We start from the raw sequence: 19,128 nt of genomic DNA on the forward strand, positions 1-19,128 counted from the left end.
GACAGCTGACAGTGTTGTGTCTGAAGTCCGAGGTGTAGAGGGTGAAGAGGAATGGAGAGAGAACCGTACCCTGGGGGGGCCCCCGTGCTGCAGACCACCACATCAGACACACAGTCCCGGAGCCTCACATACTGTGGTCTGTTGGTGAGGTAGTCCATTGTCCATGAAGCCAGGTGACGGTCCACTCCCGCTCCCTCCAACTTCACCCTCAGCAGTGCTGGCTGGCTGGTGTTGAAGGCACTGAAGAAGTCAAAGAACATGATCCTCACAGTGCTTCCAGTGTTTTCCAGGTGGGAGAGGGATCTGTGTAGTAGCTGTACCCCGATTCCGGGACGGTACAGCAAACTGGAGAGGGTCCAGCATTGTGCTCACCAGGGGTCGCAGGTGTTTGAGGATGATCCTCTCCATGGTCTTCATAAGGTGAGAGGTCAGGGCGACAGGCCTGTAGTGGTTGAGTTCCCTGGGGTGTGCCGTTTTGGGTACCGGGACCACGCAGGAAGTCTTCCACAGGGCCGGGACTTTTTCCAGACCGAGGCTCATATTGGACATGTGCATGACCACCCCACAGAGCTGGTCTGCACAATCCTTGAGCAGTCTGGGGCTGATTCCGTCTGGCCCCGAGGCCTTTTTCACCTTGATGGATCTCAGCTGCCTTCTCACCTGGTCCGCTGTTAAGGAGAGGGGGGTGGGGTGGGGGGAGTTGTGGACTGGTGACAGTCTGGTGTTAATAAGGAAGGGGACTCCAATGGGTCTGTTGAGGCATTTGATGCTCCTCTTTCCGATGGAGAGTATTTTGACTCTCTCCGGGTCTTTTCATCTGGCCAGGTCGCAAATCCACTGCCGCCAGAAAGAAATGACACTGAAGGTGCACCCATTGGCTTGTAGCATGTGTATGTAAATGCACCTGTGACAAGCTGGACATTCCTGGGCCTTCATACTGTCATACCAGGCCAAGCTAGAGGAGCACGTTCTGGCTGTCCCTGACAGTGAGATATGGGATTAGCCTTCATCACAGATCAATCTCACTTCTACAGAGCGTCTTGGTTGTTTTGGTTTTTCAGTGTGAAACTTTATCGTTTGCGGTCAGTCTCATCCCTCTTATCAACCTCTCTTCCAGCCACATCAGGCACCTGTTTTTAAGGTAAAAGCTCTCAATAGACCCACTACGCTACCTGGCAGCTAAAGATCCTGATACAGTATTTCTCAGGAGTTCATTGAGACCAAAACAGAGCTAAAAGGAGAGAGAGAATATTGGACTTATATCCATCAAGTGGACACAAACACAGAGTTGTTTTCAGCAAATGGTACCTGCAGCAGCCAACAGCAGACAAAGTTAGCGACCCACTGGAGAACATAGTGTAGCATTTAGCTGCTGAAGAGCCAGATATTTCTCTGAGGAGAGGGTGGACACCAAAACGAAGCTAAATGAGAGTGAATATAGGACTTGTATTCACCAGGTGGCAAGAAACATGACTCAAAATGAACGCTTAAGTTGCTGCTGGATGTTTTGCTCACATGTTACAATATGTCAAACATGTGTGCAATGTTTGTTATGGATTTCTGCCCCCAGGTGGCCAAGAAATTGATGAATATTGCTTTGAGAATTAAATTGTTATCACAACATTTCAAAAAAACATTATCAGATTATTATTCAAATGCAAAGAGACAGACAAAACAGAAAACCAAAAACAAAACAGGTATACAGTATGGAAAAAAGTACGATGTAAAGATTTAGGGAGGAGGGACGTCAGTCTCCACGTACGAGAAAATGTGAGCTCTAGGGTGGAGGAGGCAAAGGGAGGAGAATGATAAAAGAGCTGTGTGACAGAGTTCTGGCCAGTAAGCTGCCAGAGCTCAGCAGCTTCTCCTCTCTGGTGATGGAAACCCCCGCTGAGCTCTGCTTTCCTCAGCGAAACTCCTCTTGCAAGAAGCCTGCACACCCTCAGGCCATGCTGATTTATGTTCTGCTTTCCTCCATTTCTCTGACCACTGTGGCTCTTAACCTGGTGGTCATCATCTCCATCTCCCACTTCAGGCAGATATAATAATCTGAAATGTTCTAACTGTCCTAAACTATCAGAAGACATGTGTTGTTATTTTGCCATTGCCATTTCCAAATGCATTTAAACACATTACTCCTTTTAAATGTCTAGATGATGATAATAGTGATGGTGTTCTTCCTCTCCAGGCAGCTCCACACCCCCACCAACCTCCTCCTCCTCTCTCTGGCTGTGTCAGACCTCCTTGTGGGCCTCCTGCTGATGCCGGTTGAAATCATTTACATAGAGGCATGCTGGTTTCTTGGTGACATTCTGTGCACTCTCTATTATGTTGTAGACTACGTCATTACCTCTGCCTCAGTGGCCAACATGGTGCTGATATCAGTTGACCGCTATATAGCCATTTGTGACCCTCTGCATTACTCCACCAAAGTCACTAAGAAAAGAGTGCAAATTTGTGTTTGTTTGTGTTGGGTTTGTTCTGTTTTCTATAGGATTCTCCTTTTAAATGATCACCTGGAACAACCAGGCAGGTCCAACTCCTGTTCTGGAGAGTGCGTGGTTATAATCAATTACATTGCAGGAATTGTTGACCTTGTTTTCACCTTTATCATACCCATTACTGCCATCATACTTCTGTATTTGAGGGTATTTGTGGTGGCTGTGTCTCAGGCTCGTGCACTGCGGTCTCATATTGCAGCTGTAACAGGCCAACGTTCAGGGACTGTAAATTTGAAGAAAACGGAGATGAAAGCAGCCAGGACTCTTGGTATTGTTATAGTTGTGTTTTTGTTTTGTTTCTGTCCATACTATTACCCCGCTCTGGCAGGTGAGGACACCTCAGTCGATGCTTCCTCTGCAGCCTTTGAGATCTGGCTGGCACATTTTAACTCCTGTTTGAACCCCATCATCTACGCCTTTTTCTACCCCTGGTTCAGAAAATGTATTAAACTCATTCTGACACTTCAGATACTGAAGCCTGGCTCCCGTGATGCTAAAATGCTATAGTGACGTGCAGAGGTGTTCGACCTTTGTCTTTAAACTGAATTGTCCTTCATGAAAGGGGAAATGTAATAATTTGTGTTGTTCTTGAGCAAAAATATCTTGTGAAAACCTGTTGTTTTTTAATCCTATATTACACTGTATATGTGTATGTAACTTTTGATTAATCTTGGGGCCTATGAAACATACTGCTATCAATTTTCATCACAGACATACATATACACACGCTGACATTTATGTGTGAACCTGTGTTTGTATGTGTGATTAATATACTTTCCATGATTAGCTCAAGCCAGAAACATGCACTAAAATGAACTTAATTTCGAATTATTTGATTAGTTTCATACATTCAGTCATACATTCATTTCTGTTTAAAAACCAAAGCCATGTCTAACTTTTGTTTCATTCTCTCCTGTCCAAATGACAGTTCTACAACAGAACGGAGCCATAGTTTTCAAATAATAAAGATGCTGTGTATAAAATAATAGTCATGTTTTATTTATTATATTGGCACAAGAAACTGTTTTGCTTAAATATAATCTACTCTCATCAGACAACAGCTGTCAGGGAGTAAGTACAGCGGCAGGAAACACACTGAGAGAAGTAGAAAGTTGATGAATGTCTGTTTGGAATTAATAATACGATGAATTAATAATATGATGGCTGCAGGAGCTAAAAGAGTAAACAACTGGGGTGGAAATGCAGGAAAATAACATTAGTAAAGGTGCACAAAATGTCCAAACAGTAACCATACAGGGCCTCATCCCAAATGTAGGAGGGACACACACACACACACACACACACACACACACTGAGTGTTGTGGCAGATCATGCAATTCAATCAATTCCTTGATTCTTCTTCTGAGAGAAATGTTGGGTCAAAGGTGATAAAAGACCAGTTCAGTTTAAGACACTTACTAACTAATTGTGTAACCAAATTAAACTCCCAGCACAACAGACACATCAATAAGTGTACAGTATTCAGAATATTATGAATATATGAAGTCTTTGTAAAGTCAACATCAAAAGGTTCAACAGATATATGAGTTGATGTATGTGAATGTAACTGGATGTTACGAGTAATATGTGAATGAGCCACTGATGGTGAAGCATGAATGAAACAGCCAATAGCCAATCAGCAGAGACTTCACTGCTCGTCCTGAACTGACGCAATCTGCTAAGCAGCTGTGTCCGAAATCACTTCCTCGTTCATTCATTCATTACTCCTGATGTGATAAAAAACAAAAAACAAAAAGAGCGTTCGGACACTCTTCACACAAGCACTAAATTAAATGTTTAGATAGAGTGAGATTTTGTTTCGTCAGGATTTCAGTATGAGTGTATTCACAAAACAAATTAAATAATATTGGCTCTGTTATGAACTCGCCACGTGCGTACCTGATTGCTTTTGCACTTGTATGAATTTATTTTCTGCTCATTAGTTCATCTAAAATGATCAGCAGGAGAAAAGCTAAGCTCAACTTTTATTCCTGGCAACAAAGACACGTATAATCATAAAGGCAGGTTTTCCTTTATTCTGCCTAACTAGACTTCTGCTCAGGTTAAAAACGGTTGACAGAGCAATCCTGGAGTTAAGTGAGGTCAGACTTCGTGGGCATTTGTCACATTGTGTTTATTGTCGCCTGCTGCTTGTGATCACCTCGCTCCAACATTTCAGCAATTATATGACCATTTTATGATATAACGTAAGGTGTGACAAACATCGACCTCTTTGAATTTGCTGGTGTTTATGCTTTATTATGTGTTAACAACAATATGATATCATAACAGAAGTTGTCTGAGTTACCATTTGAAATGTGTGCTGATACCATATTTCTTCTGTGTTGTGTGAAAAGATAATTCATGGTCATATATCAGATCCCAGACCAACAGAGTAAAATCATCTGGTTTAGTGATTGTTTGTGAAGAATGCAAATAATGTTGATAACTGAACTTAAAAATGTTGTTTATGTGTACAACGGCAGGTTATCTTTATCTTTAATGTGTCAGATAAACTATTCTTCAGATCAAACATAAAAAGATTTGACCAGTGTCATCAGAGGTGATCTCACAACCTGTCATTAATTATTAAGATATAATCGATAGATTAAATCATTTACAGCATTGTTTTAATGTTTTGCCTTTTATTGTGATTTCAGTCAATCACCTACTTTTTTTCTCTGTATTTTGTCTGTGTTTACTTGATCATTTGAAAGCTAGGCAGGCCACTTCAAAACCATGGAGAAAACAATTAGCCATTTTTCATCTACGTTAGTTCACAGACTCAGAATACACAAATGAATCATGATAATGTTCATATACAAGTTCAGGGTATTTTAGCAAAAAATAAATGTTCTGTTCTGATCCAGCTAATGTAAGGTTGTTGAACTGAGTCACCCAAAGACATGAACAATAACAGTCTCTTGTGAAAACAACAACAAGAATCTGCTCCTTATTTACTTGGTAAAAAAAAAAAACCCCCAACAAAAAACAAACTTTTCTGTGATTTTAGTTCTCTACAGACGTCTCTACAGTATGTTGGCATCACATGAGTCAGGCTGCAGTATCTGAAGTGTAACAATTAGCTTAATAGATTTCCTGAACCAGGGGTAGAAAAAAGCGTAGACCACTGGATTTAGACAGGAGTTACAATAAAGGAGCCAGACCCCAAAAATTGAAAATGCCACACTGGTTGACATGTCCTGGCCCGCGAGAGAGGGATAAAAATAAGGACAGAAACATATTAGAAACACAACCACGATGACACCGAGAGTTCTGGCAGCTTTTCTCTCAGATTTCTTAGCAGTTACTTTCACCGAGTGCCGGCGTGAAACAGCTGCAATATGAGACCTCGTGGCTCGAGCCTGAGACACAGCCACCACAAATACTCTCATATACAGAACTACGATGACAGCAATGGGGCCAATAAAGGTCAACATGACATCAACAGCTCCTGTTACGAAGCTGATTACAACTACACACTCTCCATAGCAGGAATTATATCTGTCTGGATGTTTCAGGAAGTCAATCAGTATCATACCATTATAGAACACGGAGCAGGCCCAACACAGACAAACACAGATCCGAACTCTTTTCTGTGTGACTTTGGTGGGGTAACATAAAGGGTCACAAATGGCCACATATCGGTCAACTGATATGAGCACCATGTTTCCTACTGAGGCAGATGTAAGGATAAAAGAGGCATAGTAATACAGTCCACATATCAAGCTCCCCAAAAACCAGCAGCCCCCAATAAGGAGGATTTGAACCGGCATCAGCAGGAGGCCAACAAGGAAGTCTGAAAAAGCCAGCGAGAGGAGGAGGAGGTTGGTGGGGGTGTGGAGCTGCCTGGAGAGAAAGAATATCATCAGGGAACATATTATTATACGTAGTAGTTGTAGAATTCATAAGGATATTATCATCTGAATAATAAAATAAACAAAATATGCCCAGATACAAAACAATACAGTATAGAACAGTATAGTATGGTCTAGACCTGCTCTATGAAAAGAGCCCTGAGAGTGAACTTCTGTTATAATTTGGTGCTATATAAATACAATTTAAATTGTAACATGTTTTAAATAGCTAGGATGTGCTTATCAAAGACAGATGTAGTACATATACCAGTTTTGAATACTACTTTGTTTGTGTCTGAAGTCGAGGAGGAGAAGGTTAGAGAGTATGCAGCAGCTTGGATGACTCCGACATTCATATAATTCATACATTCACTGATAGCTATTATTAGCTGTAGTAGTAAGTTAGTACTGGTAGCACTATGTTTCATCTCAAAACATCACATTTTTTTGTAAAATGTAACAATATCTATGTTGTCCCAAAGCCAACTCTTTCAACATTAAGTACTTATGCTTATAAATTCATCTTATGCCTGAAGTGGGAGATAGAGATGACGACCAGCAGGTTGAGAGCCACAGTGAGCAGAGAGATGCAAGACAGCAGGATGTAAAGGAATACGGTCTCAGCACGATGCTGCAGTGGCTTCCTGCAGGAGGTGTTGAGGAGTTGTGGGAAGCAGAGTTCGGTTCCTTCCAGGGTCTCCATCATCAGAGAGAGAAAAGGAGGCGAGAAGCTGTGGAGCTCTGATAGCTTTCTGTCTCAGTTCCCGTCATAAAGCTCTTTTATCTTGCTCCTCCCTCTTGTCCCATAATCAAAACACAACGCATTGATTCTATGATGTAATGATCAAATGCATTCACTGTGACTCCTGCAGGCTATTGAGTTTTTATAGTTTTAACAACAGCCAAAGAAACAAACAACTTTAATGCAGATTCTATGAAATATAAAAAGAAAATTAACATTTAATTAACATTGTCGGTCAGTATGGAGACCTGTCCTCAAATTAGTAAGAGTATCCTTGTGCAGTTAAAGGACAGAGCCCACCAACACCTAAGGCTATGGCACATGGCATGGTGTTACACACGAAAGCCTTTGAAAATGAATGAAATCTTTTGGTTATTGAGCAAGAAAGAGATCTTCTGCCATCTTTAGTTGTACATGGTTTTACTGGCTTTAACACTTGTTAATGTGACAGAATATTTGACTTTTTGTCCAGTAATCCTCTCTGGAACTCATGTTGCAAAGCCTAAGAAAAAATAATTTCCCTGGGAAAGGACTTGAGCTGTACTGGAGACGTAATAAACGTGATAAAAAATATATGGTGGTAGCCTTATATGTCTTTCATGAATGAAAGTCCCGGTGATTGTGTGTGTCCAGGATCCGCTGTCCATAACATTTAGCAGAATCAAACAAGGATACCAGCAAAAGAATGAGCGAGCAGCAAAGCGTCTGCACTGTAAGAAAGCAGGAAGCACACTCCAGGGAAGATCAGGGAAGTGGTAACAGGTGTCAAGATGGGTGGGACAGTCAGGTGATGGGGTATAGTCCGAGGGTGGCCCGGTTAAGGACGGCCGTTGCTCAGGATGACGGCTGTCTCTCTGGATCGCTGTTACACCGGTGCCGCCCAGGAGGTGGTATAGAGCTACAAGCTACAAGCTCCATACTCAACACACTTAACAAAGAGAGAGTCAGGAGATGAGGCGAGGTACAAAGTGTAAGGCCAGTGAGTGGCGCCAAATCATGAAACAAGCAGAACAAAACCGAGCTTTCAACACAACCCCCACTGACTTACCACAGCTGAAAGTAAAAAACTAATGAACTAACATCGATCTATACACTTATAAGTCTGAGTTAACAGCATCACAAAGTCAACATCACAACACAGAGGGGCACAGACACGGACTGCTCACAACGTCACTTATATCAGTGGGAGTAGCACTGCCAATCATGGAAAGACTCATGATTGGCAGCCGGAACCAGTGACAGACCAAAGGGGAGGAGCCGCCGAAGATGGGGAAGACTGAAGGCAACCACAGGTCTCTCTGCAGTTTGTGGTCGTAGTGGATATCTCAGATACACGTGTGGGGGCCATCCTCTCGCAAAGCTCCAGTTCGGACCAGAAGCTTCATTCTTGTGCCTTTTTCTCCAGACACCTAACCCCTGCTGAGAGGAACTACAAAGTCGGCAATCGGGAGCTGCTGGCTGTCAAGATAGCATTGGAAGAATGGAGGCATTGGTTGGAGGGAGTTGAACACCCGTTCTTGGTTTGGACTGCTCATAAGAACCTGGCCTACATCCAAACAGCCAAGAGGTTTAACTCACGGCAGGCATGGCGGGCACTACTTTTTCGGTAGGTTTAACTTCACCTTAACTTACCGCCTGCTTCTAAAAACATTAAACCTGAGGCTCTCTCTCGCCAGTTTGTCTGGAGGTTTCCCCCGTCCCAGATAGCATCTTTTCACGTGTGTGGTGGCAGCCATTTCCTGGGAGATCGAGTCAGCAGTAAGGGAGGCCCAGCAGTCACAACCTGATCCTGGTAACGGTCCACACGACCGTTTATATGTACCTGATTCAGTCTGCTCCCAGGTCCTCTAGTGGGTGCACAACTCCAAGTTCTCCTGTCACCCTGGTATGTCACGCACTCTATCCCCTCTTAAGACAAACTTCTGGTTGTCATCCATGGAAACTGATACCCGCACCTTTGTCTCCACCTGCATGGTATGTGCCCGAGGAAAATCCTCTCACCGTCTTCCATCTGGGCTGCTCCAACGCTTCCTGTCCCGGTTCGTCCCTGGTCCCACGTCGCCTTGGACTTTGTGACGGGTCACCTGCCCACCAAAGGTAACACAGCCATTCTCACCATTGTAGACCGTTTCACTAAAGCTAATCCATTTTGTGGCTCTCCCCAAGCTTCCATCTGCCAGTGTAATGGCCGATCGGTTGGTGTTGCACGTGGTTCGGGTCCATGGGATTCCGCTGGACATTGTATTGGACCTGGGTCCCCAATTCATATTTCAATTTTGGAGGGCGTTCTGCCAGGCTCTGGGTACCACCATGAGCCTCTCATCTGGTTTTCACCCCCAGTCCAATGGTCAAACTGAGAGGACAAATCAGGACCTCGATGCCGCTCTGCACTGTGTCACTGCTTCCAACCTCTCCTCCTGGAGTTCTCATCCCCCATGGATTGGATATGCGCACAACTCACTCACCAGCTTTGCCACAGCTTTGTCCCCTTTTGAAGTTTCTTTGGGATATCAACCATCTATGTTTCTCTCTCAGGAGAGCAAGTTATCTGTTCCCTCAGTCCAGATGCATCTCAGACGGTGCCGCCAAGTCTGGAGACACACCCGTGCTGCAATGCTTTGCTCTGTGGAAGACAACCAAAACATCACCAACCGCCATCGGACCCAGGCCCCGAATTACATACCAAGTCATAAAGTTTGGCTCCCAACCAAAAATATCCCTTTAAAGACTGCCTCTAATAAATAACACCTCAGCTGTCCGCTTAAAACTACCAGGTACCATGAGAGTTTATCCCACATTCCATGTCTCACAAATTAAACCAGTCTCTGACAGCCCCCTTTGCCCTCTGTCCGAACACCCTCCACCCGCCCGGGTCATCAATGATCATCCCGCCTACTCAGTTAATCTGCTCCTGGACGTTTGCCGCCGCGGAAGGGGCCTGTGTTCCGTGATCATTCATTTTGGACACTCAGCTCATTAAGGACTTCCAACATTGTCACCGCTCCACGATTCAGGTCTTAGCACTGTTAGCCATAATGTTTTGGGTATTAGCACTGTTAGCTGTGTGAGGCGTCCCACCTGCATCAGAGGGGACGTTCCCCCTTTCCTCCCCCGTAGAGGCCGATCCTGTCGCCTTGGCGCCAACAGCCCATCACCTGGCATGGGTGTGGCTCTGTGGTCCTCTCTCTGCCTGGTTGGACAGGACGCTGCGAAGGGGCTACGCTATAGTTCTGCGGCCAGCCACCTCTGTTCAGCGGCATAGTTCAGACCTATCTCTCTGTCCCCGCCGAGAGGGCAGCCTTGGAGGAGGCTGTGGCTACGCTCCTCCGAAAAGGAGCCACTTTGGTGGTTCCGCACTTGGAGGCACGAACAGGCTTCTACTCCCCATATTTCTTGGTGCCCGAGAAACCCTTTATACTGAACAGCAGACTGTTGTGTTGTGGTGCATACATGTGCTGTAGGAACAGATTTTATAGGTGATTGATGAAGAGCAGCCCTTTGAATAATCTTTGTTGAAGGCCTAATAGAATAGAGAGCGTCGTATGTTGTACAGATTGTAAAGCTCTGAGACAAATGTGAGATGTGTAATTTAGCTGATTATAGGACCACAATGTGAATGAAAAGCTGTTGACACCTGACACTGTAGTGCTCAGGTTTCAACAATTCAAGTTTGTGTCTGTGTTGGGTATTTTCTGCCAGAAGCCAGAAAACGTGGTGTTGTGGTTGTAGTTGTTCTCTGCTCCTGTCCATATTATTGTTTTAGTGTTGTAGCCGCAAACAACGTTGTTGAGTTTTTTGTTGTATTTTTAACTCCTGTCTAAATCCTCTGATCCATGCCTTTTTCTATTCCTGGTGTAGAAAAGCTATGAAACTCACCATTATACCCAAGATACTGCAGCCCAACTCCTCGGCCAAGATACTGTGATGAAAGTATGTCATGCAGAGAGTACGATGGAGTGACAAAAAGCATTTCTTGCCGCTGAAAGTGAAAGTAAAAGTTTTTTTCAGGTTGTTTTGAGTCAATAGATAGATGTCTGGATGAATAAAAATATGAAAACAAATAGTGCTAAAAATATGAAAACAATAAGAATAAATGTCTCCATCAAACAAGCTTTTTTTTCTTTCCAACAGAGATATTATCTAATTAAATATGAAATATTTGATAAGAAAAGATACTTTCATTCTTTGTTTTTGACTACATACGCTTGGCTCCCGTCAATGCAAATACATCAGCTCAAGTCCAACATGCCACACAGGTCAGCAGTATTGCGACGTCAGCACAGGAATGATGTGGATTCAGTGTTTTTCCTCTGGAAGTTGATGTTCCTACTAAAGGCCACCAGAGGGAACCCAAGTGAATTTTAGTAGTGATTACAAAGGCCAATTACATGCCGTGCAATCTGATCAGCAACTCCCATGGTTGTTGTTGAAACGTGCATATTCCAGGGCCATATAGATTAAACAGAAACAAAACAATAAAACAAAGGAATGTGTCCATACTTTTTTCTTGATGCCTGGCCATTTTTGGTAGTGTAAGGTAAAAGCTTCAAAGGCTTTGTCAACAAGCAGGAAAAAAAAAAAAAGTAAAGATGTCATAATGGATGCCTTGTTTCGCATATTCTGCCTCTGTCCCTCCCTTCAGCAACATCCCCACTTTCCCAGGCTCTTGCATTTCCTTGAAGCTTTGTAGTCACTGCCATTGTCTACCTGTCCAACAGATGCCCTCAGACTTTTCCACCTGTCCCAGTCACCTGACTCCCATTGTCAATGTTGCTTCGTGCCTTTGCTTTCTTAGCCTCTGAATCGCTGAAACTTCAACATGCATCCAGCATCCTGAAACCTTAACCGGATTCTGTACTCGCCTTTGAAAAGCATTCAGAAGATACTGTAGAGATAACACACTGCATTACATTTTACATTTCAAGCATTTGGCTGATGCTGTTATTCAGAACAACTGAAAAAAAACTGATTTAAATGAGTAGACTGACAATATGGTAAATGGCAAATGCTGTCAGCAGAGCTTATATTGCAAAAATTATCATATCTCCTGAACACTTTGTGCTACTGTAACCAAGTTTGGTGGAGATGTTTAGAAGTCTGACGTCTGAGTGACTTTAACAAATTTGGTGCCTTTTCGCCAACAGGTGGCACTGTAGCAGCATCACGAGTTTAAATAGCCATAATGCTCCTGTTTGGTCCGTGCCATTTTGTTCCCTCAAAATGTGAGAAGGTGCATGACAAAGCAAGTCCTCAGTGGCTCACAGTGTAAGTCACCTCACCCGAGGTCCTGGGTTCAAGTCCCACGATGATCAAGTCCTCGCATAGTCTTCAAGCTTTTCAAGCTCTCTTCCTCTCTGAAGCCGGACATTGGACCCCACCAATATCCACTTGTGGCTGTGTTTGATATTGATCTTTAGAATTGTTAGAAAACAATGCATCGAAATACCTCTTATTTTTGTTAATCAGAAATGTATACTTTAAAACTATAAGAAACTATAAGAACAATTGCCCCCCTGGATATTAAACTTTAGCTCTATGCTTAGAATTTGATTGTGTTAGGGTACATTCATTTTTTTGTTTTTTTCTTTAATGCATTCTGTCACTGCTAAGTTACTGAAAAGCTCATCCACTCTCATCTAAACCAGCACTGGTGCGATCTTAATTATTGCCAGCAGATTGCAGGATCTACTGTAAAATGTAACTTATGGGTGCTGTACGCAGACACATGCTGTTATACCTGTATTCATCTAAAACTAGTGCAGACAAACTCCATATAATATACATATATACATGTTATTTCTCTGTTAATGTGCGGTTCCATATTTTATGCTCAGCAGGATATTAGTGTTGGAAACAAGGCAGTAAAAAACATGTAAAACCACATACCTGTATTACTTTTGCCTAAATATCAGTCACTTTACTAGTTGCACAAACATATCATCCAAACGCATTTTACAGGTGTATCAGCATTTATCTCTGCATTTATATATATGCACTATACAGTAGTCTGTAAATGCATCAATTGAAGAAGCGTGCAAATTGATAACAGTGAGAATTTTACTTGTATTTTGCCTCACTAATTCATTCCTTTCGCCCTAAATCCTTCCATTCAAATGCAATACCAAGAGTTGGCCAGCAGATGTCACCATGTTGTATCAAATGCTCCACAGTGATGAACCATTTTCAGCCCTGTTGCTTTAAAGTGGCTCAGTGTTTCAGAGATCTTTGTTTCCTCCGTCACTGCCCTGGAAGAAGCAACAAACTCCTTCTTGTATAAGCCGTAACCTCTTCTACTCCAGGAGTTTCTTACCCTAGACTGCGCAAAAACGTTCATTTTTCCCCAAAGACAACCTAAATAACTGAGGCCCTTTGACAAAGTAGGAAAAGCACAGGTGTGAATGATAAAATGTATCATGGTTGAATTCCATTTCCGTTTCAGGGTCCTGCTATTACTCTTCGCTATTAGTAACACCTGTGCTTTTCCCACAATGAAAAGTCAAAATGCCTGCTGTGAAAAAGGCCTACTGGCTGGGTCTGGGATAAACAGAGGGGACAACTCAAGTACAACTGAGAGAATCTCAGATCAAATTGATTAAATTAAGATGTCAAAATACCCAAATTCACGTTGATGTTTTCTGGTTGTGGAGATAGCTAAAATTATGAGTCTGGTTTGGTTTATTAATTTGAGTGACACATGACAACTTTGTGGGAGTTCGTGGGAGTGATTAACTGATATGACAGTGAGAGGTGTGTTCAACTGGTGTCTGGTCTCATCTGTTCAGAGCACATTCTCGCAAAGATTTTTGGCTTCTCCACAAATGGTTTGGTGAACTCCAGTCAGGCTTTCTTACGTCTCTTATGGCCACAAAACATGGGAGGTAGCGTCTTTCGCCTCAAACTTCTTGGTAACATTGTACTCAGTGAACATAAAAACAGCTTCATTACTTCGTCTCTTCGTGTTGTGTGTGGTGTACACAGTGATGAAAAGAGTGACAGAATTCTTCTCTGGTTCAACAGGTCGACTGATTTTTTACATTGCACACACCTGCCACGCAGCACAGTGAGTTTATTTACAAATGAAAGGAAAGTTTACCTGTGTGGAATCCCATTATTTCTTAAGACCTCTGAAATGTGCAAATATTGTCCAGAACAATGGGCCTCATGCAGCAACATATAACACGATATAAGGCCAGGTGTTGAGCTGTGTGCAAATACTGTGGCACATACTCAAGAATTGGAGAGATGCCACCAACAAAAGGCTGTATGAAGAAGAAGAAGAACTTCAGCAGCAGTGAAATCGAGGTACTGTTAAATAAACTTAAACAAAGTAAACAGGATTTCCCAGAGCGTCAGTACTGGTGTTACAGGAAAATCAAAAACAAATTCAAAATTCAAACAAAAATGAGTAAATAGCAAATGAGAAGGAGAAGAAAGCAAAGTGCATTGGATTTCCCTGCATTCATTTGCTTTTTTTGTTGCAGTGTAACACTAATTTAGAAGTGATTGCGTTAATGGAAATGACAGCCACATATATTTAATTCACGCAAATTGACAGAAAAAAAGCAATAAACTAAACTTTTAAATTCTGGAAAAAGTACAGCAGGTGCACCCCAAAAGTCTGGTGTTCATTTGTGTCTCAGACGCATGAACCGAATGATGAAATACAAGTAAGTTATGTAACAATCCATCTTGGCTTACAGCATTTAGATACTGTCATTTTAAATAGCAACAACAACAAGCCCAGAGGTGATGTAAGCTTACTGTAATGAGTGTCATTAGGTCCTCTACTGTGACTTCCCCAGTGTGCCGCCTCTACAGTGGTGAACAGGCCTCAGGGAGCAGGGCTGGCTACTGTCTGTTGGCCTCATAGGATGTCCCACTAAGCGCATAATTCTCAACTCAGTGAAATTATCCAAAAGATTCAGTGTCATATTTAGCGTCGGTCTTTTTGTGTCAGTTGTGATGTGTTAGTTAGATGCACAATCATCACAGTCGAAATGGTCAACATGTGCCTGTACCTTCGTTATCCCTTGAGACCAATTAAACAAACTGCACCACTGTGGACAGCCAGCCTGGGCATCAATCCAAACAGACATACAGCAGGTTTTCACTAACAAGCAAAACAACAGGGTCACTGATGTATTTTAGAAAGTCCCAGTTACCTCACGCGACTGGTTTTAGGCCACTCATTCTCCAACAAATCCTCTACACGGATCCGCTATGGTTAAGGTTTTAGGTACAGAAACATCTTGGGAGAGGTCATGGTTTAGGTTAAAAAAAACTGCTTGGTTAAGGTTAAGAAAACAATCGTGGTCATGATTAAAAGAGACCATTATTGACTGTAAATATGATGTGAACCACGGCCTCCCATGTCAAAAAGTCACACACTTTGTATGTCCACCCTAACCTCCTCCCTAAGAGATAAGAGACAATGTCAGGCTCGAGAAAGGTCAGGAGGTCACAATCACAATTAGTATTGCTCATCCATACCATAAATATCCACTCAATATGTCATGAGGACTGAGATTGAATGAGAAGACGTCTTGTGGGCAGAGAGAAACCTCATGGGTGGGCTTGGAAAGGATTCATCGTCTGGTGCACATGCATGAGCTCAGTAGATTTCATGGCAATCTCCTCAATGGCTGAACAATACTGCATATTGAATTAATTTGATTCATTTGAATTTTTATTTTTGCACAATGTGTACAATGTCTACATTGTGAGTCATTACAACATGCACAAAAAGGTTACTTTTAACCAAAAAGTAACGTCGATGACAGCTGGCTACATTAGCAGTCTTGAGTCACGACAGTCCTGTAAACTGTGACGTGAATAGTTCAACTATATGCACATCCGCCGCAGTTTATGGGACTCTCTTGACACAAGGTGTTTCCCAACTTTCTAAAACTCAGCGCAGATTCCATCCTAAAACATTGCATACTCACAAACCTCAGAATCTCCTTGAGCCAGAAAATATTTAGATGTATAAAACACTCTTCTTGTTATATATACCCACCTGCGGTGACTTGTGCGCGCATGTACTCCTCCCAGTGTCGTCCCACAATCATTCATAAATGGTCGATGCTAGATAGTGCTCATCGCTGAGGTTGAGCACCGTAGAGGTGTACTGTTTGGGGGGGGGGCTCTTTCCCACAGTGTTTAAATAACTCGAGCCACATGCATGAAGTATTTTGTTCCATTTTATTTAGACACTATCTTCAGTATTGCAGTGGCTGGTGGAGGTGAGGGGGGCACCCCAGCGGCGTCTCCAGTGTGCACCACTCGGCCGCAGCGTCCAGTCAGTGAGATTCGCACAATCAGTTTTGTTTTAGTATATTTGTTCAGCCCATACTTGTACTTATGTGTAAGATATGTGACTGGTGATAATAATAGATATATACAATTAGAGGTAGGCCTATATATGATGAAGTTTTATTTCGTGATCTCACCATTGGGCGCTAATTCCCGCGTCCAAAAAACTTTTGCGTGAGCTCTATGCATGTGTGAAAGGATACGTAGAAAGGGAAAGATCAAGGTGTTGCCAAATAAACTGTGGTTAAGGTATGGTGAAGTTGGCCAAGTAAACGCTTGGTTAGATAATGTGACCTTATGCGAGAGACAGCGGGTGAAATCTACATTACCAGTTTATAGTCGAACCCCTCCTTCTAAGTCAAGATTCAAAAGCTTTATGACGGTTAAAACCACCTATCAATCCATTCAGTTGTTCATTCAGTGCAAATCTATGGTTTGGAAGTTTTGGATAATACGCTGTTGACTTCATGGAAGTTCTCTGCACTTTGAGTAGTTAAACAGGCTAAGTCAGGATATATTAGGGTTATTTAAATCAAAATCTAAATTGACTGACTTTGGAAACCATTCAATATGTCCATTTATCCAAAACCTTTATCCCGTTTTACTACATGATTGCAGTCAGAGAGATGATTCCTTTGGGACTGAATCCTGTGCAGGACAAGTGCATGGAATTGAAAACAACGTTTTATAGATGTCACAGTTTTTTCCTGGAAAATAGTGTCATATTATTTCAGTCATTGCTTGTGTCCTATAACTATAATGAATCATAATTTATTCAATATGTACGTCGCTTGTGTCCCTCCCCAGGCAGCTCCACACCCCCACCAACCTCCTCCTCCTCTCTCTGGCTGTCTCAGATTTCTTGATGGGCCTCCTCATGTTCTTTTAAGTTATGCTCATAGACGGCTGCTGGTTCCTCGGCGACCTCATGTGTACTCTGTATCATGTTTTTGACTATATTATTACCTCTGCCTCAGTAGGTGCTCATATCAGTTGACCGCTACATGGCTATTTGCGTTGTCACATTTAAAAAACACATTTCTGAATCCTTATTCTTGTTTGCTAAAAACTGCTGTACTTTAACCCACAGTACTCCATCAATCCTCCATCAATATAATTCTAATAAAAATGTTATTATTACAAATATTTGCATTTGGAATATTGCAAACACAAAACATTACTTGCTCTTAGTAAAGTGAACAACCCCAGCAGAAATGTCTTGAATTTAAAGCAATTGCATTTTTATTGTCAATAGAACAGAATCCGAACTGGACTGTGTATTATATAAACACAAACTCTATCTTCATTTCATTTTCATTGATAATGAACTGTAGAATTTAAAAACACCACGAACATTCAGGGTTGAATTGTTTCTAATGTAAAGAAATGTTTACAAGCATGTCTAATTTTGGACAGTTTAAGACCATACATGATTGGATTTTGAAGAGGCTGAATGATCACTACATACATGGACAAGAAAACACACAGTGGATATGGAACAGAGAACATGTCAAATCTCTGGGTGATTAAACTATAAAAACAGGCGAAGACGAAGCTAATAAGTGAAACAAAATGTGGAGTGCACGTCTCAAAAGCCTTCATTTTGGTCTCTCTGGAAGCTTTTAAACATACAGCAAAAATCTTTACGTAAGTGAATGAAATGTAACTGACAGGAGCAGCAACAGTGAAAATGAGGCCAAACACAAGATCATGAATAAGTGACACTGTTCTGTCTGATGAACAAGAAAGTTCAACCACAAGGTGGTGTGCACAAAAAACTTTGTTGATAACAGTCCCACAACGCTTTAAACGGATGGTGAATGACAACAAAACTCCAACCTCTACAAAAGAAACTATCCAAATAACAAGAATGACCTTTTGCACCTTTCTTTTAGTTATTATGACATTGTAATGTAAAGGCTTACAAATACATATATATCTGTCATACGCCATTATTGTCAAAGTTCCAAATTCAATGGCTACATATGTATGAATGTTGAATATTTGAAGGAAGCAGTAAAAGGCAGAAATTTCGTGAGTCTCTGACAAAATGTGGACCATCAAGCAGGGCAACAAAGACGTGCTGCCATATATCTCATTAACAAACAAGCTACACAGGAATAGATACATGGGCTCGTGCAGATTTCTGTCCACATAAATAATAACAATAAGAACAGCGTTGGCAAAAATAACTGATATGTAAAATAGCATTGCCAGAGTGAAATACAGGTACTTTAAGTTTCCTATGTTAGTATACATAGACAACACGAATGACACGATCTGTGTTGAGTTTTCCATCGGCCCTGTAATAAGACACCAGAATTCATGTGATCGTTTGTATTTTGAGTAAGTGTGTTGTGTAAATGTTGAGTTTCAAGAGACAATGGGAAAAAAATACTAAAACCATTTTCTTTCTTTTGTTATTCTGTTTTGCACATACAGGCCTTAGAAATATATGTGTTTCGATCATGTTTTCAAATATGTGCATCCCTGAACAAGATAAGCAGCTTAAACAGTGGATTAAATCATGGTTATAGAATATAGTTATAGAAAAGCGTGGTTATTTTACTAATAAACATGATCTATTTAGTAGATTTTATTATCTATAGCAAAACATATAACACATAACACACAACAAATTCCCCAAACAGTCTGAGAGATGGAGAATGAATAGAAAACAGGAGACTGCTATGACCTACTGGGACAAACAGAAGCA

At 41.8% G+C, this 19,128-nt stretch overlaps 3 protein-coding genes across 3 annotated transcripts; 1 reads left to right on the forward strand and 2 right to left on the reverse strand.

Moving 5' to 3' along the window:
* The first annotated feature begins 1,841 nt into the window (after positions 1 to 1,841).
* LOC139292324 (trace amine-associated receptor 13c-like) lies at positions 1,842 to 3,008 on the forward strand. Its single transcript, XM_070914637.1, has 2 exons — positions 1,842 to 2,035; positions 2,189 to 3,008. Exons 1-2 carry the CDS (start codon positions 1,878 to 1,880, stop codon positions 3,006 to 3,008), a joined length of 978 nt encoding a protein of 325 aa, XP_070770738.1. The 5' UTR covers positions 1,842 to 1,877.
* A 2,522-nt stretch (positions 3,009 to 5,530) lies between these two features.
* On the reverse strand, positions 5,531 to 7,064 carry LOC139292122 (trace amine-associated receptor 13c-like). Its single transcript, XM_070914299.1, has 2 exons — positions 6,889 to 7,064; positions 5,531 to 6,350 (listed from the first exon to the last, which is right to left on the reverse strand). The coding sequence occupies exons 1-2, from the start codon at positions 7,062 to 7,064 to the stop codon at positions 5,531 to 5,533; spliced, it is 996 nt and encodes a 331-aa protein (XP_070770400.1).
* Positions 7,065 to 17,768: 10,704 nt separating this feature from the next.
* LOC139292611 (olfactory receptor 4K1-like) lies at positions 17,769 to 18,710 on the reverse strand. The gene has a single exon (XM_070914972.1). The coding sequence runs from the start codon at positions 18,708 to 18,710 to the stop codon at positions 17,769 to 17,771; it is 942 nt and encodes a 313-aa protein (XP_070771073.1).
* Between the last annotated feature and the right edge of the window lie 418 nt (positions 18,711 to 19,128).

The sequence above is a fragment of the Enoplosus armatus genome, chromosome 11 (genome assembly GCF_043641665.1).
Source record: "Enoplosus armatus isolate fEnoArm2 chromosome 11, fEnoArm2.hap1, whole genome shotgun sequence".
Taxonomy (NCBI): domain Eukaryota; kingdom Metazoa; phylum Chordata; class Actinopteri; order Centrarchiformes; family Enoplosidae; genus Enoplosus; species Enoplosus armatus.

Coding starts and splice junctions, on each gene's coding strand:
- LOC139292324 (XM_070914637.1), top strand. CDS start 1,878: ATGGAAACCCCCGCTGAGCTCTGCTTTCCTCAGCGAAACTCCTCTTGC. Junction 2,036..2,188: donor ATCTCCATCTCCCACTTCAG/GCAGATATAATA, acceptor CTTCCTCTCCAG/GCAGCTCCACACCCCCACCA.
- LOC139292122 (XM_070914299.1), bottom strand. CDS start 7,064: ATGATGGAGACCCTGGAAGGAACCGAACTCTGCTTCCCACAACTCCTC. Junction 6,351..6,888: donor ATCTCTATCTCCCACTTCAG/GCATAAGATGAA, acceptor CTTTCTCTCCAG/GCAGCTCCACACCCCCACCA.
- LOC139292611 (XM_070914972.1), bottom strand. CDS start 18,710: ATGGAAAACTCAACACAGATCGTGTCATTCGTGTTGTCTATGTATACT.